General features: G+C 36.3%; 1 protein-coding gene across 2 annotated transcripts in view; it reads right to left on the bottom strand.

Annotated features, from left to right (window-relative positions):
* ARHGAP15 (Rho GTPase activating protein 15) overlaps positions 1 to 26,131 on the bottom strand; it is a 785,763-nt gene that overhangs the window by 609,041 nt on the left and 150,591 nt on the right. For both annotated transcript variants that reach the window (XM_060178060.1, XM_007539658.3), the window contains exon 6: positions 11,278 to 11,367. In XM_060178060.1, the coding sequence (XP_060034043.1) occupies positions 11,278 to 11,367 (90 nt within the window). The remainder of the gene's footprint in view (positions 1 to 11,277; positions 11,368 to 26,131) is intronic.

The raw sequence follows: 26,131 nt of genomic DNA, 5'->3' as shown, positions 1-26,131 counted from the left end.
TAACTTAGTAGCTATCATTTAATTTGCAAATCCACAAAGAATGTTAACTTCCTAAATCTTAACAATGGTTCTTAACAATTGATCAGATTCCTTTAATATACAATTGGATGACTGGGAAGAAATTTGAGTTTTATGAAGATCTACACATTTCTTCATTTGGCACTATAAATTATATTATTTCCAGTGAGTGGTACTGTGAAAAAGAAAATGCATGAATTCAAATAAGAAGTCAAGGCATTTCACATATACTATTATTTGAGCAATACAGTACAAATTTACATTCAATAAATATTTCTATTTGACTATATATTAGCTAACAGAAAGGGTTGTTGAGAACATTCATCAGACAGTAACAGTCAATACTACCTTCTTAGATAAGTCACAGCATATAAATTTTCATGTTCAGGACAAAAGATATGTGAGTGTGACATTGTCTCACCTAAATCTTCCATTACATGACAGAACAGAGAGATATAACTGCATCAGATGAATTACATCCAGGGCCAGGGACCTTCTTTATATTTTTCCAGATAAAGACAACTCTCCTTTGAATACTTTTTCAGAATACTCAGTCAAATGAAATCAGCAAAGTCTGTGCTGAAACAACAACAACTAGCCACCAGATGGCAGCAATGGTTTTATGAATAATGTAGTATTATGTGCAGTTCACTTAAGATTTTCTGTTAATGGAATAATCCTTACTTTAGTAAAGGGACACATTCGATAGCAACAGTTATGTGTTTACCCCCCACATTATTAGTTACATTTACGTTCTAGTATTTTCTGGTGGCTTCAACTTTTTTAAACATATTAAATATTAACTTGCTGTTGAATTTTGACAATACAAAGTGCCTGTGACTTGATACAAATAGATTTCTTTCTGATAAATAAATAATATCTGTGGTTGTAAAAACTCTATCGTAGCTCAAAGGAGAAGGATTTCATATAATTTCCTGCTACCTTACTGGTACGTCCTAAACATTGAAAGAGTGTTTTCATAACTTCCTTATCTACGAATTACACTCAAATCTGCAGAGCATAAGTTTCAGAAACCATCTTCTACTTGCATCAAAGCATAGTAATTTTGAAAAAAAAAAAAAAGGTGAGGAGTTGAGTGCATTATTAAATTCAATTACAAAAAAATACCTTCAACGCCTGGGTCTTGTCTAAGTCATATGTGAAAGGACCCTTGTCTCTCTTTTAAGCTGATTGTAGACATTTGGTAAGTTTGCCACTGTGAGTCTATAGGCTTACACATGTCCACCAAGGAAGTCAGATTGCTAGAATTTCTCCAACTGCTAAAATTTAAAAGTGTGGTCCACAAGAATCTCAGAGTTCTCTACGAAAACACATCCATCTAAACTTTCGAAGTGAATGTTTTTCCATTGGTCAAGTCACTTCATACTGATCTGTTATCTAAAAACAGTTTAAGCAACTTCCTTCCTGATTTCTCCCACAGTATCTGGCATTACATTTCACTGTTTTACCTAGACCATCTCTCAACATCCTGTTATGTTAAGATGAAAGGGCTGGCCTCCTCTGCTCTTCAAGTACTGAGAATCCTTACCTATCCTACAAGGTTTTATCGTTTTGCTTATAAAGATTTATTTTCTACTAAAATTTTGGTAACATGTTTAGCTTGTGTATTGAAAAACTCTGTATAGATCTGTCAAGTGACCTCTTCAGTTCTGTATAACCATACTTCCCTTTCATCTAAGCTCCCCCCTCCCGCCCTTTGGGTTCATTTCAAGACTCTGTTTACAGATACTTGCTTCTCTATTTACTATGTTAAACATTCATTTAAGGCTTGAGGATTTTGTTCACCACCGCCTCACATTTTTCTCTTGTTCAGTGGCTTGTGACATATGAACACTGTGAATATATTTATTTTTTCTCTCCTTCTTTCTGGATCTAGCCTCATTACCTTATGTGTCTAAAAACTGGCATCAACCATTTATCTGACAATGAGCCTATGCTACCCCCAAAACACTCAATTTCAGAGACTCTGTGTTATCCTTATGGCAAGATTGTAATGTGACACCACTTAGTAGCCCCAGACCATTATGCATCAGCTTTAGAGATTAAACGATTGTTGCTGTTTTTTTTTTCTTTTTCCTTTTTTTCTGGGAAAAAAAAAGACCTGCCTTTCTATTAAAAAAAAAAATCACATGAAATTAAAATGGTTACTCGTTTTCAAAAATATAAAATGAGAATTTTGAGATAGATATGAAAAAGGGATCATTCTGATCTGAATACTGTCATGCTGGCATCATCTTACTATCTTTTTGTCTTCTACAAGATGGAAATCGCAAATGGAAAAAAAAAAAACTCAATACCTGGCAATTGTATCCTCACCCATGAAATTGCCCACCAACAATGGTTGCTTTTGCTCAAGTGGATATAGATAATCTGAAGGTCCTAGCTTAATCCTAAGTAACTAAGTAAATCTGACTCTGTGAACATGAGGAATGACATCATTATCCATTCATGGCAAGGATCATCACACTTCTATACTTTTATCAAAATGTCAATACTCAGAATATACTCCCTGAGGAGAATCACATTCTGATATCATTATATGAAGAGCTGCAGGTTACAGTTAACTTCAGGTTAGACAAAAATACACAATTTACTTCAAAAGCACAACTCTTTAATCAGAGTCACCTATTGCAGAGGGCAATGTGAAGTGAGCAAATCTATGATCTAAGCTCATTGGGTCACAGACATCCTTTAAAAGTATTAAAATCCAAGTTGATGGGAGTCGGGCAGTAGAGCAGTGGTTCGAGTTCCCAGCTCCCCACCTGTAGGGCAGTCGCTTCACAGACAGTGAAGCAGGTCAAAAAACAAACAAACAAACAAAAAACCCAAGTTGATATGGTCTTTTTTGCTCTTCAATTTTTTATTTATTTTGAAAAACACTCTCACCCCCAGCATGGGACCTTTTCCACCATTCTGTACCAGAAGACCAAAGCCCTCCACACTGTTCCCTTCCCTACTGGAATTTACAGGAATTAAGAAATAATGTGAATGATAAAATATATTTATTCTACTTTATTGTTAAAAGTTAAGCTCTTGTTTCTCTTAGTTCATTTGTAACTAAAATACACTACTATGACTATCATCTGATTTTGCCAGTTGCGGTTGCGTTCTGTTTTGATGACACTTGCAAAAGAAATGAATATATCAAAATAGCATCATGCCTTTTAATAATTAATGGAAGAGTGAAGCATTCAAATGAGTAAATGTCATCATAAACCACTAGTTACATGGAATCACCAAATAACATATATTAGCTCTTGTTTTTCCAAACACCAGCGCTCAATTTATTGGCATCAATATTTTAATTCTAGATTTGAGACTATGCTTAAAAAAGAAAATGAAAGCTTTATGATTTTTCAGTAATTATCCTTTAAAAAAATACAGTTGTTCCCAAGATGCACACTCTACCAGGTGGCTTCTGTGTTCCCTTCATCAGTCAGGCTGATGTGCTCTTTGGTCCTCACCTTGAATTCTTACAATCAATTTTATTTCCTGCCTCTAGGCTCTCTCCTACATAGTAAATCTTATACACCCCTGACATTAATATTCCTAAATCAAAGTCCCAATTACAAAATTATATCACTCCATTTATCAAAATTCTTCTGTGCTATCCCAGTGGCAAAAATAAAGCTAAAATCATCAAAATAATCACATCTCTTTCCCTTCAACCAGAAAAAAAAAGTCCTGGTATCTCAGTAAATGAATATAAATATTACCATTATCTCTCTTTCATGTTGGGACATAGTTGCTGTATTTTTCTCTAACTTCTTGCTTGAAGTTACTCTCAAGAGTTTGGTGAAAGCATTCAGAGCAAAATGCTTTTCTTTTAAATTAATTGGGATGTGACATTAATTAACTTTATTGATTAGATATTCCATTAATTATACTGTTTATTTAAAGGAATAGAATGTGAGAAGTAACTTCAGTAATATCTGAGGACATGCTTTCTTAGCTTTACAATAAGTTAAAAAAATCCATGTGTTAAATCTTATGTTAAGTTCATAAAGTAGTGAAGAGAACAGAAAAAAAGTAGAAATATTGAATTATGGTTTACAAATTGCTACCTGTTGTATGGAGAGTCTTTGGAATCATAATACCCTGAATTGCTTTCAAAAGACTGGGAAATGAAGTGATGAATCAGTAAGTAATAATAGGAGGTTTTATTTAGATTCAAAGTAGTATCATGTAGTAGATTTTGTACACAGAGAAAAGGAGGAGGATTAGTACTGCTATCTCATTACTTTCCTAAGAAAAGTCTATAAAGTGGAGCATAGATCTTCTCTTGCATTCTACATTGAGTTACAAAGGACATCCCAAATTCGAGAACATGTCCCCGGACTCCTGGGCTTCTCCACTGCACCTGAGGAATGATAGATGGATATCTAATAGGTAGATAAAATGATTGGGAAAAAGCTGGGGAAAAAAAAAAAACAACTAACTACACATTAATATTGGTGCTCTTACCCTAGTTTATTTTTAATGCCGTGCCTTTTAAGATACTGTGAGTAATTCTCTGAAGTGAAACCAGCTTTACTTGAAATCTAATGCATATATGAATGTGAAGAATCATCCTTTTGCATTTAGTCTAAGTAAAGCATTGAAAAATGAAAGAGAAAATTGGTAAAAGCTCAGATTTATTTTAAACCATGGCTTTTAACACAAGGAGATGGATAAAAGCAAAATAGCAGTAGTTTTCCTTTGGGCTTAAAATGACATTTTCCAAGATATTATTAAATTATCTTTGCATTAATAAATGTAAGTAGCACTTAAACATTTTAAGCTAAGATCTATTCAGATCAGGAAGAACAATCAAATTATGTTTAAATGTAAAGTATAGTCATGGAAAATATTACATGAATATGTTTAATATAAATTATTGCCAGAAGACTCCATCCAAAGTCAAAAAGTAATACAAGTAATGATAAATCTACTCTGTGATTTACTTTATTTCTGAGGGCAGGAATCATTCCCCAGAGATACTCATATATATTAAAAAGAATCTCAGATCCAAGAAGTTTAGCTATGATTTTTTGTTTGAGATTATGAGCTAGTGATGAGTGTGGGAAAGGAAGCAGACTTTGATCCTCTTGTGTCATCTAATTTTTTTCTGTCTTTCAAGCCAGTGATTGACATAGCTCTGAACAGCCATAATTCATCAATAGCAGAGTTGTCTTATTTATTAAAGCATATCATCTACTGATGAGTTCAGTGCACTCTGATGAGTGTACAATACTTGAACTTTTATTTTGAAGGAATCTCAAAGTTACTGCTTCTGAGAAAAGGCAAGTCTTGAGAGTAGACATGATTTAACTATTTGAACAAAGTAAATATTTAGTATCTTACATGTTTTAATGATTTATTTTATAGGACAGAAATCTAAAAAGGGGGAGAGAGAGGGAGAGACAGAAAGACACCTTCAGCACTACTTCACTGATTGTGAAGCTTTCCCCCTGCAGGTGAGGACCCGGGGCTTGAACTGAGATCCTTATGCATTATAATGTGAACCCCTGAGCAGATGCACCACTGCCCACCCGCCCCCCCCCGGAAACATTTTCTTATTGTTTACCATTTATTTACAAAAGGTGATAGTATTAATATTCAGGTATTTTATGAGGTTAGAAAGATCATATTATAGATAGAAAACCCTAAAGTTTTTCATGAAAGGTTTTTTTTTTTCACTAAAAGAATGTAACTTTAGCCTTAGCAGTAACCATTGAAGCCTTGTGGGGGTGTTTCACCTTCTGGTTTAATAAAGCAATAGCAGCTTTATTTTTTTAAGAGGCGAAACAAATTTATACGACAGAAGTAAAGAATATACAAGAACTCAATTAAATGACATGACTGCTATATGCCATAAGAGGGTAACCTGAAGGTTGGGAATCTTTAAACAAATCGCCATCTCTCTTGTCGGATGGCCATGTCCTGATCTCCATTTCTTTATACTTTCAAAAAGGTTAACCAAAGTTAAGAAATTGCTTTTTGCTTTAAATTATTTTGCAGTCATTTTATAAAATGAGCCTTCTACTGCAAGGCAAATGCCAATGTATCTGCAAGGAAAGAGAAGGTGACAGAAACACTGCCTATGTTACTGATGCTGCCTGACAACACTGCCATCCCTTAACATGGTTTTATTTAGTTATTACAACTATCTCTCTGTAAATGACATTTAGGATTATTTAAGATTATGTTGTAATCCATTTAATCCTTAGTGCTTTAAATTTCAGGCTAAACACCAAAGAGCAAACTAGCACTTAGCAGGGATGTTTAAGACATGTGGTTTGAACATAAATCTTTTTATTCACTCTTTCCCTGATAAAGACCTAGAGCTGCTATTAACTTAACTAAGAAAACTTGTTCCAAAGTTCATTACAAATCACACACTTGCTGAATCTTTTCTCAAGCTGTATCTAATTTGTAGTGGTCCTAGACAGTGGTACTAAATGCAGAATTTAACAAAAGTTAGCTGCAATGTCCATGCATTGATTTAATTTAGAATTTGCATGACTTTGTATATGCAATGTTTCTTTCTTCTCTTTAGCTCTCTCCCTCTCTCTCTCTCTCTCTCTCTCTGTGTGATCAGTCTATTTCCAATGATTGTGCTGTTAAATATCAGGTATATACATAGACACGTACATTACATATTATGTGTGTAAATTTATACTTTTAAAATACACATTATGACTTATAACTATATTTTATAATATATATTGAAATTGTTGGTGATTATTTAAAAAAATCACTTACTATTAAGCAATGCCAATTAGACCTAAAACTATCCAGTTATAAAACAGGCAGATGTTTTTAAACTCAAACAATGATCATCATTCAGATTTACTGAGAATTATGGAACACTAAGCCCTAGGTAATTGATTTATGTTGTCACTGTTATGTTACTATCTAACAATCAAATAAGATTAAATGCATATCAAGAGTTTAATAAGGCTTTGCATGTTTAAGAAACTTGGATTTTAATACAAAGAGAAAATGTGCGAGTCAAATGTCTTAATGACATATACAAGTGAATGAAATCCTTCCATATTTCATGTCACAAATGTGTACTTCTCAGTCTCTCAAGAATATCTCAGGCACATCATTTTTTTGTTTGCCTTTCTGTTCATTTTAAGTTTGACTTTTCTACCAACATTGTAATTATCTGGAATACAGTTGCTAATCCATCAACGTTTAAAAGACAGATTTCAATTTTTTTAATTATTGCTAATTTTGCTCCTCTTTGATTTTTCTTGTTCCAAAAATCTCAATAGTCATTTGCTGTCTGTAATCTATAATTCATAGACTAAGATTGAACACTGAGTCTAATTCAAACTTGGAATTCTGAAGCTATTTTTGATGTAGCACGTCAGCTAAAGCTATGATGGTCTTTCCCAGTCAGAAAGAAATACTTCATTATTCTGTAGGTAATGAAACCCTTGTTCACACACACTCCAACACCCAACAATTCCTTAACACCATGTCTTTGAGATATAAACATGTTTATTCTGATCATTTGAGAGTTAGACCAGCTAATGTAGCTAATCAAATATTGATGTAAGTCATCTAGATTTAGTTCCCTGGCAAATCCTTCCCAGTGCTGTTTTTTGTTAACAGAACTGTAAAAGTTATTTATATTGTGCTTCTCAAAAAGCTTATTTCTCAGGTCGGTGTCTACAAACACATACTAGTAAATTTTACCCAAGTTTATGTGTGCAGGTGCTGAAAAAACTTCAGCATGACAAGAAAACAGTACAATTCATTCCAAAAAAGAATAAAGCAGGAAATGTAACTTTGAATTTTTCTTTTTTTTTTTTGTATGCACAACGTCCCTGACAATCAGTCACCTCATTTCTTTAAAGAGTTCAAGACAAGAGAGATAAATTAGAGGTGTGAGCACTGGAGTTGTAGGAACAACTCATGTACCTTCCAAACATAGCTACCTACAAGCTCTTCATGGACAAAAACTACCAAAGTAGAGGACAGATTTTAATAGGTTTGGAAGTAGCTATAGTACAAAACAAAATGTACAAAACAAACAGATTATAACAGCAAGTGGTTGTTCATACTCAGTAGAGGTTAGGATTAACACACATAATCAGTATAGGTAGCTTAAATGTATATCTGTGTATATGATGTTCATAAAAATTTTAAATTACACATACAGACTTTTCAAAATCCTCATTGTTCTCTAACATACTTTTCCATAAAGTTTTCAAAAGGAACTGGAAAAGCCTCTCTTAACCCATACCCAAGTGCTTACATTATTCAACAATTATTCTTATTTCAAATTTTAATGTATTTCTTAATAACAGAGATGGGGTTGTTAAACTCATATGACACTAAGTAACACCCGACTGAGCAACTACTTTTGTTGCTGTTTGTCTGTTTTTGTTTCATTGTTGGGGCTCGGTGTCTGCACTGTGAATCCACTGCTCCTGGCAGCTATTGTTTCCTTTTTTTTTTTTTTTCTTTTCTAATTTTTAGTAGACAGGACAGGGAGAAATTGAGAGAGGATGGGGAGATAGAGAGAAGGAGAGAAATATAGACACCTGTAGACCTGCTTCACCACTCGGGAAGCAGACCTTCTGTAGGTGGGGGTGGGGAGTGGGGCCTGGAACCTAGGTCCTTGCAGTTGGCAATCTGTGCGCTTTACTGGGTGTGCCATTGCCTGGCCCTTCTAAGCATCTAGGTTGTCAGATAGGTTAGGATTATAATATGTAAATCATACTTAGTTATGCCAGGATAAACTAAGAGTAAGACGTGCGATTCCACTAAGATCTGTTTTCACTTTAAAACAAAATCCAGTTTCCTTCTTGATTCTGCAATGCCACATGATATTGACATCATTTTTATTAGTAACTTTTTAATGATATAACAAAGATTGACTTGAAATTAAAACAAAGAAATAATGCTAAATATGTTGATAGTGTTCAGCTACAGTACCTGAGAACAAATTATTTGGACAAATTTGATTTAGCATCTAGAAAAAGGAGTGAGAGCCAGGTGGTGACACACCTGGTTAAATGCTCACATTACAATGCACAAGGACCCAGGTTCAACCCACTGGTCTCCACCTGCAGGGGAAAGCTTCACAACTGGTGAAGCAGTGCTGCAGGTGTCTCTCTTTCCCCCATCCCCTCCCCCTCTCAATTTATCTCAGTCTCTATCCAATAATAAATAAATAAAAATAAGAAAATGAAATAAAAAGAAAAAGAAGTACAAATCAAAAACTGTTGTCTCCAGTGCGAGTTCAGCTTATAATTATTACTTACTCATTTTTATGATAATGAATATATTAAATTCAACAACGGATTTAAGAACAAATTTTTTTTCAAGATTCAGTTATCTTCAATGATATTTACTGTAATAACTATAATAGTTATAGTTCTTCACTATTAAATGATATGTTATATTTTTAAAATTTGTATTGAGGGAACTAATGCTTTATAATGGATTAATTGACATATGCATACAATTTCACTATGTACCAGGCCCCTGGTGTTTTATCCCTCCCCTCCTTCTCCCTCCCTTCCCAGAGTCCTTTGCTTTGGTGCAATATACCATGTCCAGTCCATGCTTCACATTGTGCTCTCCCTCCCTGTCACTACTTTATTAAGTCCTGCTAAGAAGTGAGATCATTTGGTATTCTTCCTTCTCTTTCTGGCTTATCTCATGCAACATGATGTCCTCAAGTTTCAACCAAGTAAACTCTAAAATGTATCTATAAAATGATTGGTTACTTTGGAAATAAAAAGCTGATTTAATCTCATATAAATATAGAAAAAAGACCTATTTCCATAATATCAAGCTATATATAAATCATCAAAAATATTTTAATAAAATCATACACAAAATACTTTTTCCCTTTCCTGTTAAGGCTCTTACTTGGTTCTAGACATTCAATGGAATATAATTAAAAATATTAATCACAGGGGCCAGGTGGTGGCACACCCGGTTGAGAGTGCATGTTACTAGGACCCTGTTTCTAGCCCCTGGTCCCCACCTGTAGGGGGAGAGCTTCACGAGTGGTGAAGCAGGACTGCAGGTGTCTGTCTCTCTCCCCTCTCCATTTCTGACTATCTCGATCCATAAATAAATAAAGATAATAAAAATATTAATCATAGTTGTTTTTAACTGGAATGGTAAATTGTACAATATAAAGAGATTTAATTCTTATAACTTTCTCAATTTCTCTATTCTATGTCACACTGTTAAATGCAATTCACAACTAAAAAGTAGGAAGAGCAATAATGCAAAAATATATCATAATCAATGAATTTTATTTTTTATATATCGGGCTGTTGGAAGAATCATGACACTTTTTTTGCATAGAAAATTACATCACGGGGGAGTCAGGCGGTAGCGCAGCAGGTTAAGCTCACGTGGAGTAAAGCACAAGGGCCGGCCGGCTTAAGGTTGGAGCCCCCAGCTCCCCACCTGCAGGTGGTGAAGCAGGTCTGCAGGTGTCTGTCTTTCTCTCCTCCTCTCTATCTTCCCCTCCTCTCTCCATTTCTCTCTCTCCTATCTAACAACGACAACAACAACAATAACTACAACAATAACGAAAAACAATAAGGACAACAAAGTGGAAAATACATAAATAAATAAATAAATATTTTAAAAAAGAAAATTACATCACGAGGGGCCATGTGCTAGCAGACCTGGTGAAGCACACACATTATAGTGAACAAGGACCTAGATTCAAGCCCTTAGTCCCCACCTGCTGGGGGAAAGTTTCATGAGTGGTGAAGCAGGGATGCAGGTGTCTCTCTGTCTCTCTCCCTCTCTATCACCCACTTCCCTCTCAATATCTGGCTGTGTCTATCCAATAAATAAAGATCATTTTAAAAAATTGGTTGTGAAAATGGAGGTAGGGGGTGGCAAAAAATAAAAGAAAATTATATCACGACTTTTCAGACAAGCTAATATTTGGAAGTATAGATTAAATCAACTTAAATTAAGCATTCTGGATTTGAATCTAGAATACCCATAAAAAAAAACACTGCAAAAATCTAATAGCTACTGGCTAGAAAATGTATATTTTATGCTTAAGAGAAACAAGTCACCTAAGAAAGACAACAAACAATACCAAAATTGAATGAGGCAATAGAGTCAGTTTTTTATAATGATCTTCATGCAACAAATTACATGAAAGTATCATACAAATTCCTATTTTAATGACCTAAGAGAGAACAAAAGATCAAATGGAAGAAATATAAGTAGTTTGAAAATATGCAACAGTCCTACCTGAAAGACATTCTTTCTGCTTGATTTTTCCTTAGCCCACTCAATAAGTGCTCCACACAAGTCCACACTTTCTGGTTTATACCCCGGTTTCTGTAAGTAAAAGTAAAATAAGAATAAAATGTATACAATGTTGTTGTTGCTTGTCAGGAAAAAAAAATTTAGAGTAACCTTAGTGGATTATTGTATATATCTCCTTTTTTAAAAATATAATGTGGGTGATACTTAAAGAGCTTTTTTTCATGAATTTATAATAATCACTTTATGAACATACAAATTGAATTAAGTTTTGCATATTTTAGTTATAGTAACTTATGGTTATATAACTTTTAACTGGCTATTTCAAAATATGAGGCTGTCTTGTGAGTTTGAGAAATTCCCTTATTGTTTTTTTTAACAAAATGCTACCACATTTCATTGATTCCAACAATTTTCCTATATTCTTATATACTCTACGTTTCATAGAAGCTAAGTTATTACTTTTATCAAGCCAATTTTTGAATTTATTATAAAAGATTTATTTTAGACAATATTTTTAACAGTATGACTATAGGTCAGAACATGAAACTAAGGAAGCATAAAGATATAATAAATCTTAGAAAAACTATGAACTATGCTCATTGATTTAAATTTATATAACTATATAATATACAAATATATAATTATGTTAGCATTAATATATATAAACTTGTATTTTAAGTAGACAGTTTTTTTTTCAGAAAGAACTTGGGAATTTGCTTTTCACAGTAAATACTTAGTTGCTTTTATTTGTGTATCTCAATGAATTTTTTAAAACATTATGAAGGCCAAGCATAATTTAGTTACAGGATAAATTTATCTGGCAGGACAGCAATTTATAGCATATCTTTTCTTTGTTTTTTTTTTTTGTTTTGTTAGTAATCTCAGAAAAAACCAGCCAAGATTAGCATCTTCCTTTTTTAACTTTTTATTTTCTTTATTTATTTGATAGACACAGTCAAATATTTTGGGGGGGGGGGAGGTAGAGAGGAAGAGAGACAGAGAGGCACCTGCAGCACTGCTTCACCACTAATGAAGCTTTCGCCCTGCAGGTGGGGACTGGGGGCTTGAACCCGAGTCCTTGTTAATTGCAGCATGTGTGCTCAACCAGCTATGCCAACACCCAACCCCAGCATGTTTCTTATAGTAGCTCAATCAATATAATCATTTCATTGGTTCATTTATACTCTACTATCTATATGGTCACTTGTGTGAGAGATCTCAATGCATGATGATGATGATATTCATTGTCAAGTGATTTATAACATAGGAAAATTAAAAGCCACCTGCCTATTTGTTAATATTTTACTTATTTATTTGAGAGATAGAAAAAAAACAGTGTAAAAGTGGGGGGAGAGAGAGAGAGCGAGAGAGCTGCAATACTTCTTCACTGCTCACGAAGCTTTCCCCTGCAGGCAGGGGCCAGGGTCTTGAAACTTGGTCCTTGCACATTGTAATGTGTCTGCTCTACTCAGTATACCACTTCTTGGCTCCTGTCACTTGCTTCTTTTACTAGTAATTAAATTATGGAATACTTAAAGCAAAAATAATAATTAAGAATATGTAATAAAATATTAAACTTCCCAAATAATGTAGCCAAGGGGAAAGATGGAATACTCTTATATTAAAAAAAAAAAACCTTTTTTTATTCCAAGAACTTATTTGCCTTATGATGATCAATTCAGTAAATTTTTTAAGCACATGTATGGTATGTAGTAGATATTATTAATAACCCTGTGCTAAAGATGAAAGTACAATCTGGAGTCATTAGTTACAGATCCCTAAGGTGACACAAATGTAACAGGAGAAGCTGTGTTGCTCCAGAAACTTTTCCTAACAGTTATGCATTCCTTGAAAGCTAAATATACACCACGATCATAATTATGTTAGTATGAATAACATTTGGGGGGAAGTTAAGCCTTTCTTACTAGGCTTTCGTACAGACATGTTGGTATTGCTTCTGTCCTCTGTGAAGCTTGATCTCTCCATAGGCCTTTTACAGCACCTGTTTACCTGGAATACCTCCCAATCTTCACAGGGCTAACTTCTTACCCATCAGGATCCAACTAAATGTCACCTTGTCAGAAGTCTTCCCTGACTGCCTTCTGTAAAAAATCTGTATTCCAGCACTCCTGATTACTCTCTCTCACTACTTGCTTTAATTTTACTGCAGTTCTCCTCGCTGAAATTAACATGTATATTTTTATATGCTATCTGCTTTTCTCTGAACAGAAGTAAGCTCCCTGAGCTAGAGCCTTGCTTGTCTCTCCCTCCACTATTTTCCCCAGTGTATGGAACAGTGCCTGACACATAGTTGGTTTTCAATGAATGTTTGCTGAATTCATGAATGAAGGAAAAATACCAAGATGCAACTAGCTTTTGTACTTTGGAAGAAGATGTAGGCATCTTAAAATTCCCAGTTTTAGTCTTTTTGGTGAAAAAATATATATTTCATGGGGGAGGACAGTGCTTCTTCTTCATTTGTTGTGCTTAGGATCAAACTCTACATTTCAGGTGTGCTGGTCTAGTATTTGGTCCAACTCCCTGGCTGCAAGTTATCAGTTTTATTACAAAAGCAAAATATGTACTTTAGATATTTGCTTGGTCAATTGGAGAAATGATGAATTATATTCATGACCTTATATAAAGCTAGTATTTCATAGAATGTTTTGATAAACATTTATCATTTACCACATAACCTATGTGTAATGTACAAGCTATAATTTGTTGAGAAATAGGAGTCCAGAAATAAAAGAGAGAAATAATTTGAGAATTCTGTACAAGGGAAGACAAAAAAAGTCCCTTTGTATAGTGTGCTGCTTTGCTATAAGTACCACCAGCTTTGAGCCTGACTCCTATGTACTCAAATGAAATGTTAGTGCTGTTTTAGCTTTCCCTCTCTTTCTCTCTCTTCTTCCTGTGCTTCCTGTCTTGATATTTCTTTCTGAAAAATTAACCTGGAGTAGTGAAGGTTTGGAGATGAAAAAACAAAAAGTAACTAATTGGAGTTCTGCATAATACTTTTAAAAAATATATTTGTTTATTCCCTTTTGTTGCCCTTGTTTTTTATTGTTGTAGTTATTATTGTTGTTGTTATTGATGTCATTGCTGTTGGATAGGACAGAGAAATGTAAAGAGGAGGGGAAGACAGAGAGGGAAGAGAAAGACCAGCTTCACTGCTTGTGAAGCGACTCCCCTGTAGGTGGGGAGACGGGCTCAAACCAGGATCCTTACGTCTGTTCTTGCACTTTGTGCCATCTGCGCTTAACCCGCTGTGCTACCGCCCAACTCCCCTTTATTTAATTAATTAATTTATTTATTTATTATAAAAAGGAAACATTGACAAAACCATAGGATGATAGGGGTACAACTCCACATAATTCCTACCACCAGAACTCCATATCCCATCCCCTCCCCTGATAGCTTTTCTATTCTTTATCGCTCTGGGAGTATGAACCCAGGGTCATTATGGGATGCTTCTGTAATTGCTTCCCCGCTAAACATGGATGTGGACAGGTTGATCCATATTCCCAGCCTGCCTCTCTATCTTTCCCTAGTAGGGTGGGGCTCTGGGAACACATTGGTGGGGTTGTCTGTTCGGGGAAGTCTGGTCAGCATCATGGTAGCATCTGGAACCTGGTGGCTGAAAAGAGAGTCAACATACAAAACCAAAAAAAATTGTTGACTAGTCATGAACCTAAAGACTGGAATAGTGCAGATGAAGAGTTGTGGTGGGGATCCTCCATTTTGTAGATAGCTAGTAGGCATATTTTAATTATATTCCAAAGGTCCTGTGGCCATACTAGTTTTTAGACATACTTTTATATTGACTCTAGATGTAGAAAGAATTAGAGAATACCTATAGGTAAAAAAGAAAGATAAGCTTCCCTAGCATTGTCTACATCTAACAGTTCATGCACATTGTCACCAGTATCATTGTTGAGTGCCCTGGCTCTGACAGCTGGCTAGGATTTATCTGAACTCTGTACAGCATTTTCAGCACTTTTCAGTCCTCATTCATGTACTTGCCTTTGTACCATCTCTTGTGTTCTTCAGGTGCCTATTAGCCACCCTCCTCTCCACTTTTAGTCATCTGTATTAAGCTTCTCATCTCACAGATATTATTTTCCAAGATTCCCCACTCCTTCCATGTTGTTACATCTAATTTTGAGGATGTTGACACGTGTAGACTTCTGAGTACTCTTCAGTTCTCTCAAACTCTCCCAGTCCGTGTACTGCTTTTATCTCTAAACTCATGTCCCTAATTCTACAAATTGTCTTCCTCAGATTCCCTAGTGTTTCTGTAGTTTACAATTACCCTGCTCTAGTTCCGAATTCCATTCTCCAATGTTCCTCATTTTCTAAGTAGCCCCTTCCCTCCTGTGTTCTCAATCTCCTGTCAAGTAGATAAGATCTTTTCAAACTATCATCTATAACATTTGTTTGCTTGTTTATTGCTGCTTATTGCTTATTATTGTGGGACCTGATGCTTACACAATGAAGCCACCACTCCCAGTGACCTTTCTCCCCCTTTCTTCCTCTTATAGACAGAGAGAAATGGAGAGGGAGAGAAGGGAAGACAGGGGGTTAGAGAAAGTTAGCACTGCTCCAACAGTACAGTTGTGGACTAGGGGACTGAACCTATAGATTATATCTTTGAGTCTATAACTATATTTATGCCTCTTATATTCAAAGTAGCAAATATTAAGCATCAACCACAATCTCACCTTTTCTCAGTCTCACTTACTGCCTTTCCAATAAGTGAGAAGTTAGAACTTCCCAGGTTTCTGTAACTGAGTTATCTCTTTGCTCTTGTTCTGAATCCACTGTAATATTCTACTCTAGTTCTCAGTTAATCTAAATGATCTCAACCAGAAATATCAACTAAAACAATCCAATGTCTTATCTCTCACCCGCAGTTTGCTTGAACTCTGTACTAATACATTTTACCCACCTTCTCCTGAAAGAGTCAGTCCCACTGGTCTAAACATATTTTCCCCCAAATGCTTCTGTTACCATTTTACTTTCCTTTGTCCTTCCCTTTCCAATCCCAAAATTTTAAAATGAGTAAAAATTCACCATTTTGGATTAGGAGTAATTATTATTATTATTATTTTAATATTTCTTTAGTATTTATTTATTCTTTTTTGTTGCCCTTGTTATTTTATTGTTGTAGTTATTGATGTCGTCATTGTTGGATAGGACAGAGAGAAATGGAGAGAGGAGGGGAAGGCAGAGAGGGGGAGAGAAAGACAGACACCCACAGACCTGCTTCACCGCCTGTGAAGCGACTCCCCTGCAGGTGGGGAGCCGGGGGCTCCAACCCGTATCCTTCCGCCGGTCCTTGCGCTTGGCGCCACGTGCGCTTAACCCACTGAGCTACCGCCCGACTCCCAGGAGTAATTATTTAATACTTTATTTTAATGAGAAGTTTTGTGGGGGCGCGTGTAGGCAATAGCATACCCTTTTAAACATTCTCATTCAGAGTACTAGGCACAAGGGCCCATTTAAAGATCCAGGTTCAAACCTCGGGTTCCCAAACCCAGGTTCACCATCGTCAGGGGCCACGCTTTACAAGTGGCAAAACAGGCCTGTAGGCATCTTTCTCTCTCAATCTCTAGTGTCTTTCTCTTTCAATCTCTATCTCCCTCATCCTTTTCAATTTCCCCCTGTCCTATCCAAAAACAATGGCCACCAGGAACCGAGCCCCAAGTGATAATCCTGGAGGCAAAGAGAGAGAGAGATAAGAGAAAGAAACATGTTTAGCTCTGGATTATGGTGGTGTGAGTTTGTTGTTGTTGTTTTGTTTTGTTTACGATTTGGTACTATTATCACCGAGAATTTATTGTTTCAGGCCTAGATTTTCAAAAAAGAAAAAAAGACAGGCATAGAAAAAGAGATGATCCTAGACTTCAAATAAATCCCTCTCTCCAGTATTACCAGCCATCTCTATCAGGAACAGCACAATAGACCCCTTGTGGGACCCCATAGGATGTTGCCCTCAACTTGGATTAACAACGGTAGAGAATGTTCCATTCTCTGAAGGGAGGATGGACAACATACTCCATGCTACACCTGAGGAAGATGGATCCTGAAATAAGGGCAGTCTGGAACATTCCTACTCATGACCACAGAATGTGAGCTCAGATCTAGAGGGATGCAGAGGTCACATAGGCTCTTAAACTGAATGTGGGCCCCAGATTAGATCAAATCAATGGGGTTTACAGTCAACAATATTTATACACCATTTCCATATTTGGGAACTATTCTCTTCCCTGATCCAGCTTTGTAGTTCTTTTTCCAGCCATGACATTATCTCCCCAGACAGTAACTTGGATCCACCTGCATATCAAATTTCAGGCTCACAGGAAAACAAACAAACAAAAGAACAACAACAAACTAGTATAGTCATAAGCCCTTTGGAATATAACTAAACTAGGCCTACTAACTATCTACAAAACAGAGACCCCCAACCCCAACTCCTCATCTACACTATTCCAGACCTTAGGTTCATGATTAGTCAATAACTTGTTTGGCTTTATGTGTTAACTCTCTTTTCAGCCACCAGGTTCCATTAGCATGATGCCAACCAGACTTCCCTGGACAGAAAACCCCACCAACGTGTCTTGTAGCCCTGCTTCCCCAGAGCCCCGCCTCACTAGGGAAAGAGAGAGGCAAGCTGGGAGTATGGATCGACCTGTCAATGCCCATGTTCAACAGGGAAGCAATTACAGATGCCAGACCTTCTGTATCCCATAATGACCCTGGGCCCATACTCCCAGAGGGATAAAGAATAGGAAAGCTATCAGAAGGGATGAGATACGGAGTTCTGGTGGTGGGAATTCTATGGATTTGCACCCCTCTTATCCTATGGTTATGTCAATGTTTCCTTTTTATAAGCAAAAAAAAAAAGTATGAAAAAAAAAAAGAAAAAGGATACTTTGATTGTGAGATGTGGGTTTTATGTAAATAAATATAAATGATATTAATAACTGAAATTGCTCATACAGTGAGCTTTCTCAGTATCAATTAGGTTTTCAGGAAACGTACCTCTGACAAGTAATTTAGGACTCTAGAATGTTATATCTCTGGTATTTTTGTTTATTACTTTTTTATTCAGGAAAAAGTACTGTCATCCTTGCAATAAATGTTAAATAAATATTATATCTATTCTGAAGTCAAAAATCTGGGTAAACAGGAGTCAGGTGGTGGCGCACATGGTTGAGTGCTTGTATTATAGCACGTAAGGACCTAGGTTTGAGCTCCCGGTCCCCACCTGCAGGGGGAAAGCTTTGCGAGTGTAGAAGCAGTACTGCAGATGTCTCTCTCCCTCTCTATCACTCCCTTTCTTCTTGATTTCTGGCTGCCTCTATCCAATAAATAAAGATAATTAAAAAAAGATTTTAAAAATCTTGGTAAACACAATAACTTCTATTTATTTTGATTTTTGCTGTGTGCTAATATTATTTTAAAGTTGCATTAATTAAAAAATAATTTCAAAAAGCATTTAGTTTTGCAAGGTGAATTTCTTAGGCACATTCTGATGCTCCAGGTTCCTCCTCCTGCCTTTAGGCACTCAATCCACGTCCATTGTCTTCATAGATGGCCAGTCTTGCTTGTGAAGATATGACCACATTTCCCAAGAATGGCCAGTTCCCTCTTGCCACGCTAGGATTTCACTCCTGACTGCCAGAGTTCACAGAGAAAGGTTTTTTTTTTTTTTCCTCCCCGACACCTGGCCCCGCTTCCGGATTTGGAAGAAATGACACAGTGTAGGACTTGGATTTTGAGAGTTGTCCAAAAGAGTTCCCAGATTCCATATGACGCATGGAGTGAAAAGTCTGGGTGAAAACTTTTTTTGTGTATCATCACCAGGGTTTCACAGCTCTGATACAACTTTTTGTTTCATATGGAGAGAGGCGACAGAGACACAGAGAGAAGTAAAGATCCCACAGCACTGATGCTTTCTTCAGTACAGTGGAAGCCAGGCTTACGCCTCGGTTGTACCTGGGGTAAAGCAGGTATACAGTCCACGGGAGATATTTTATTCACCTTTGTGTGAGATATTTTATTATTCACCTTAACAAAAGTGAAGTAGGAAATGGAGAGACAAATGGAAGATCAATCTCTTCTTCCTCCCTCCCTGGCCCCAGTGCACTTCTTTGACCTTTTTCCAGTCTAAGTGCAACTTATTTCAAAGTCAAGTAATGATTATCCTTGTAGCCATCAAAACAGTACTTCTTCTCTACTATTTTCCATAAGCTTCTGACTCACTTCCTTATACACTCTTTGGACTGGATTTGTAACTCCCCCATGAAGTATGGATGCTGAAGTGACTTTGTAGTCAAGACAATCAGAATTGAGGTCAAAATCATTCTTCCTGTGGTAGGGATCAATTCCTCTCCACCCAGTTTTATCTATCCTCTCGCTCCTAATCTACATTTCTACTGGAAAATAATTCAGCTCCTGAAGAATCTTTTTTATAATTATTTACTTGTTTGTTTTGGTAGAGGCAGAAATTGACAGGGAAGAGGGAGATAGAATGGGATAAGAAATGATACCTTAGGTAGCGGAGCGGGTTATGCACAGATGGCGCAAAGTGCAACGACCAGCATCAATAATAACTCCAATTAAAAAAAAAGAAAATTAATTCCTAGGGGACTGGGCGGTGGCACATCTGGTTAAGCACACATTATGAAGAGCAAGGGTCCCCATTGGAGCCCCTGCTCGCCACCTCCCTACCTTCAGGGCATCCACTTCAGTGGTGAAGCAGGTCTACCATTGTTGATCTTTCTTTCCCTCTCTGTGTCTCACCCTTTCTCAATTTCTCTCTGTCTTATCCAAAAAAAAAAAAAATTAAAAAACTAAAAAAATGGTCTCTGGGAGCAATGGACTCATAGTGCCAGCACCGCCCCAGCAATAACCCTGGTGGCAATCAATAAAGGAATAATAATAGTAGTAAACTAGATTTAAAAAAAGAAAATTACTTAATTCTTTAACATATGTGTTTAGTCTGCCCATGCTGTATCGCCAGTTGACCAATAAGAACGCGTTTGGCAAAGGACAGCCCCTCAACATTAAGTTGGAGGACTCGAAGAGCAGGACCAACAGCTTGAAAGCTGTCAGGAGCTGTTTGTTGCTGGCTTTGAAAGTGACTGGGATCCATGTGGATTCAGTCGGCGGCTAGGAAGGATCATCAGTTTCCCCAATGAATGGGTACTCACGGGAATACACCACGGGAAGGTCGATCCAATGCAACCCAAACGCTAGAAGAAGAAAGTCTGCCCATATGCATTGATCTCTTGCTTTGTACCATGTTCTCACTGTATGATAATCGCCATTCTTAGAAATATTTTTTATTAATAACTCTTGTGATTTGTTTAATAAACTGAAGCACTACTCTGTCCTGATAATGGTGATGCTGGGGATTAAATCTGGGATCTCTGGTGCCTCAGAACTAAAAAATCTATCATGTAAATGACTATATATCCTCAACCCTGCGTAATGTTTTAGTGACTATGGCCTGAATCTAGGCCTGGTGAGTTCTATTTAAGACTATTTTTGTTACTTCATCAATTTACCTAGTACAATGCCAGTGAGAGATTGCCTCAAATTAAGTTGAGAAACAACATTGTGGAATAGCAAGCAATCTAATTAAGTTAGAAAGTTAGTGTGAGATCTTCTGAGTTCAGATTGTGAGAAGACTTCAATCTGTAGGTAACAGAAAGTTCTTTATAATCGATACTGAACATCCTCAAATTAAGAGAGATTCATGATTTCCAGGGACAGATTGGGAAAATTGAGATGAATTCTTTCTATTTTTAATAAAAGGGTGATAGGACTTGTTAAATTATCTGGGAGATATTTTCTAAAAAATGAAAATAGATGAATGCAATAAGTTCGGTGATCTTATTAACAAAGATAAGAATAAAAGACTGAAGTTTGTCATCATTACGGCTCAGGGCATTTGTTAAATCATGGGACAGCTTTTCACTGACAAAAAGTTTTAATATTCTCATACCTTTTAACACTCTAAACTTTCCTAATATAGTTCTAGTACAAAGAAGGCAATTCATCTAAGAAAAAAAAACCCACAATTATATCGTTCCAAGAGCATGTGTAATTCAACTTACTAGGGAGTGTGAGCACCAGCAGTAAACCTGAAAGTGTTTTCATTGACTCCAGGATATCTTCTCAGTGCTGAATACAACTAAAGTAAACTGTGTTCCATGTCCATTTCTGATTTCATGTATACCCTAAACCAGGCCAAGTGAAATTTATCCTCATCAGTCAGGTGGGTGGCAACCACTGTTTCTGTTCAATTTTTTTGCATACAAATCAGAAAATTTAATGTCACTTTTTAAAATTTATAAAATGGAAATATTGACAAAACTATAGGATAAAAGGGGTACACTTCCACACCACCAGAACTCTGTATCCTATTCCCCTCCCTTGATAGCTTCTCTATTCTTTATCCTTCCAGGAATATGGGCCCAGGGTCATTATGGGGTACAGAAGGTGAAAGGTCTGGCTTCTGTAATTGCTTCTCCACTGAACATGGATGTTGGTTGGTTGATCCATACTCCCAGCCTGTTTCTCTCTTTCCCTAGTGGGGCAAGGATCTGGGGGGTCTTCAAAACACATGGTGGGGTCCTCTGCCCAAGGAAGTCGGGTTGGCATCATGGTATCATCTGGAACTTGGTGGCTTCACCCAACATTCCCAGGTTGAAAACAGCTTCTTTGCAGAGCTCACACCAGGTGTTGTCTCCAAGCTGCCATCTTGGCTCCGGCTCTGCCTAGTTTCACTTTTGACACAAGTCAAAAACATTATGACACTGATAAGTAACATATCTCCCCTGAAATGAATCTGCCACTAGAATGTTCAGCATGGAAAGTGCATGTTAACTGTATTATGTGATTTTAAGACACTTTCTTTTTTAAAATTTTATGTTGTACTAATACATTATTTTCCCCTTTGTTTATTCAAATGAGAAAGATGCAGAGAGAAAGACACAGAAAGAGAAAGAGAGAGAGAGACCAGAGCACTGCTCAGCTCTGGTTTACAGTGCTTCTAGGGATTGAACCTGGGGCCTCAGGTCAGACAAGAAAGTCTTGCATAAAGACTATGGATTATGATATCTCCCTAGGTTGCTGTACTAACACTTCTTTTTTTTAAATATTTGTTTTATTATTTATTTATTCCCTTTTGTTGCCCTTGTTGTTTTTTATTGTTGTAGTTATTATTATTGTTGTTGTCGTTGTTGGATAGGACAGAGAGAAATGGAGAGAGGAGGGGAAGACAGAAAGGAGGAGAGAAAGATAGACACCTGCAGACCTGCTTCACCGCCTGTGAAGCGACTCCCCTGCAGGTGGGGAAGCGGGATCCTTATGCCGGTCCTTGTGCTTTGCGCCACCTGCGCTTAAGCCGCTGCCTTACAGCCCGTCTCCCCTGTACTAACATTTCTAATCAGATACAAACACTATCAAATTTTACTTCTGAAGGCAAAAACATTTCCCAGATATTTAATAAAGTATTAACTTTCTAAAACCACTCATTCAGCCATAGTCTTGAAATCAAACAGAAAAGGAATAATTTAAATGCCCTCATTGAATTAATTTGCCTACTTCTGAAAATATTGTTTACTTCCAATGCAAATAATGAGTATACTATTAATTAAATAATGCAATATAGCCGATGATCATTCACTGGAAAGATGATTTTAATAACAAAAATGGACCTATTTATGGGAATAAAAATGATGTGATTTAACAAAAAGATGAAGATTGTTTCAATCAGAAAGTTATTCATGAATTATTTAGTATTCTGTTCAAAATGAATACGATATGATTTTATCTTTGTGGAGTACTGAGCTCTTTTTCAGATCTCTCCTTAAAACGATTATAAAAACAGAGGTGTAAACAATGGTTCCACCAATCTTCATGTAATAAAGATGTTTCAAATCTCTTTAATATTTTAATTATATAGTGACAGTGCCCTGGAAAACTTAGCACAATTATCAATTTTATAGTAATTTGGAGAACTTTAGCTAATTTCATCATTTGGGTTCATTTGAAAATTAGAAGAAAAAAAACTGTTTACAAGCTGGAGGGTGACAAGCAAAGATGGGAAGAAATAGAGGAAACTGAATTCTTGTATTTTATTCACATAAACTTTGTAATGAAAAAAAATTAAACCAAGTGGTCGATATTAATATAAATGAAGTCATGTTCTCTGGTTATAATTTTCTTAAGATTTGGTCATCAACCACAATAAATTCGACATCTTACATATTTTTAATAACCATAAAAATCTATGAAATTGATAGGATGTTTTATAAATGGATAATAGCTTACTGTCCAATAAACTTCACCTTAGGCTATCTTAGAAAACTGTTTTAATCATGAAGCTTGACTCTACAGTTTATCATTTTCACCAATGTAATGCTTCTGATTTAGAGCTTGCAATTTCCTAAGATAAAATAGACTCTCCAGTCATTTTTCTAATTTGTAGAATTTAGTCTACATTTAAATTCATTACTACAGTGAAATGCTCTGGGAAGCAGTATAGTGTGTTAGGTAAAAACAGAAGCTTCTATGTCATGTTACTAGGCTTAAGAATCCCAGGTTCATTTTTCTATTATTATTATTATTATTATTATTGGGGGATTAATGGCTTACAGTAAATACAGTTGCTGGTGCATGTGCAAAAATTTCTCAGCTTTCTGCAAAACATTCTCACGCCCAGCCTAGGTCCTCCTCCACCATCTTGTACCAGGATCAGATTCATATTTTATTTGTTGCCATAACTCTTGGCTATCTCAAAGCAGTATGGGATAAAAGTACCCACCTTAAGCAGTTATTGTGATATTACGTGAGAAAACTGATGCAACATACCTGGCACATAGCACAGACTAAAACCTTAAATTATTATTATTATTATCATTATTAGAAACAATAAAGTACACTAGTTAAGAGAACACATTTTGGAGTTATATATATGGAATCTACAGATCTGATACACATGAACTTGAAACAAAACCAGAAAAGCAAACACACTGTTCCTATGATTTGTGAGGACTATGGCGGCTATATTGGGGAGGTGGGGAACTGAGGATGTAGTGGTGGGTATGGTGTGGAACTAAACATGAAATCTTACAACCTTGTAAGCTTCTATTAATCCCAAGTAAGAAATTAAATTAAAATAAAAACGATCTTGGAGTTAGACAAGATTATATTCAAATTCTCAGATTTTTCACCTAATGAGACTGCAGATTTACCTCATTATGTAGAAAACAGAATGTTCATATTTGATAGGCTTTTGATTTGGTAGTTGAGCATTTCATATTTAGGAACAGTCAATGTTTTCCCATATAAATTAATAGTAGTTCCATTCTTACAACCAAAAGCAAAAAACAACAAACAGAAGAAGAAAAAGAAGGAGGAGGAGGAGAATGAAAAGGAAAAGGAGAAGGAGGAGGAGGAGGAGAAGAAGAAGAGAATGAGAAGAGAAGAAGAAGAAGAAGAAGAAGAAGAAGAAGAAGTAGAAGAAGAAGAAGGGGGAGATATAGAAGGAGAAGGAGAAGAAGAAGAAGGAGGAGGAGGAGGAGGAGGGGGAGATATAGGAGAAGGAGAAGAAGAAGGAGGAGAAGAAGAAGGAGGAGGAGAAGAAGAAGAAGAAGAAGAAGAAGAAGAAGAAGAAGAAGAAGAAGAGGAAGAAGAAGAGGAAGAAGATTATGATGATGAAGAAAAACCTACTTATCATGGGGAGAGCCTACATATTTAGAAATCTTAATATCCTTGTTCAAGCCCCGAGTCCCTACCTGCAGGGGGAAAGCTTCACAAATGGTGAAGCAGGGCTGCAGGTGACTCTCTCTCCCTCTCTATTGCTTCTTTCCTTCTTGACTTCTGGCTGCCTCTGTCCAATAAATAAATAAAGATAATGTAAAAAAAAAAAAAAAACACCTGTATAGCAATAAAGCATTATTTTTAAAAAAAATGTGGTCATAAGTTTGATCCAAAGGGGAAAGGAGAAAATGGAGTCTTGGGTAGCTAGCTGTGTCATACCTAGTAGAGAGCACATGTTGCCATGTGTGAGGACCCTGGTTAAAACCAGTGGTCGCCACCTTCAGAAGGAAAGCTACCCAAATGATGAAATAGTGCTGCAGGTATAATTTCTTTCTATTTATTTGTTTATTTATTTATTCATTCCCTTTTGTTGCTCTGGTTGTTTTATCGTTGTAGTTATTATTATTGTTGTTCTTCATGTAGTTGTTGTTGGACAGGACAGAGAGAAATGGAGAGAGGAGGAGAAGACAGAGAGGGGGAGAGAAAGACACCTGCAGACCTGCTTCAACTTCTGTGAAGCGACTGCCCTGTAGGTGGGGACCCAGGGGCTCAAACTGGAATCCTTATGCTGGTCCTTGAGCTTTATGCCACGTGCACTTAACCCGCTGCGCTACTGCCCAACCCCCGTTAATTTCCCATATTTTATCTTTGGCTACATAATTTGTTCTCTCTAAACTATCTTTTCAACCTGTATATGCATCACAATTCTATTCATCCTTTACAAGCCTGATCAAATATGGCTATTTATACGGATTTAGTTTGAACTGTTTCTTCCTGGCAGTAACTTTCCTCTCTTGAGTTACCATATAACTAAGCCAAGCCTAATTGTTTCACTGTAATTATTTAACATATGGGTGTGCTTATTATTGATTTCTAGGTCCTCAGTGGATAAATCTGAATCATATCCATTTAAAAATTTATCTATTGTACAGATTTCCTCCTGCAGGTAGGAGCCAGGGCTTGAACCAGAGTCTTCACCAATGATAATGTGTAT

This window comes from Erinaceus europaeus, chromosome 18 (assembly GCF_950295315.1).
Source record: "Erinaceus europaeus chromosome 18, mEriEur2.1, whole genome shotgun sequence".
NCBI classification, from domain to species: Eukaryota; Metazoa; Chordata; class Mammalia; order Eulipotyphla; family Erinaceidae; genus Erinaceus; species Erinaceus europaeus.
Note: the sequence above shows the minus strand (reverse complement) of the source record. Positions and strands in the feature narration are given on the sequence as shown.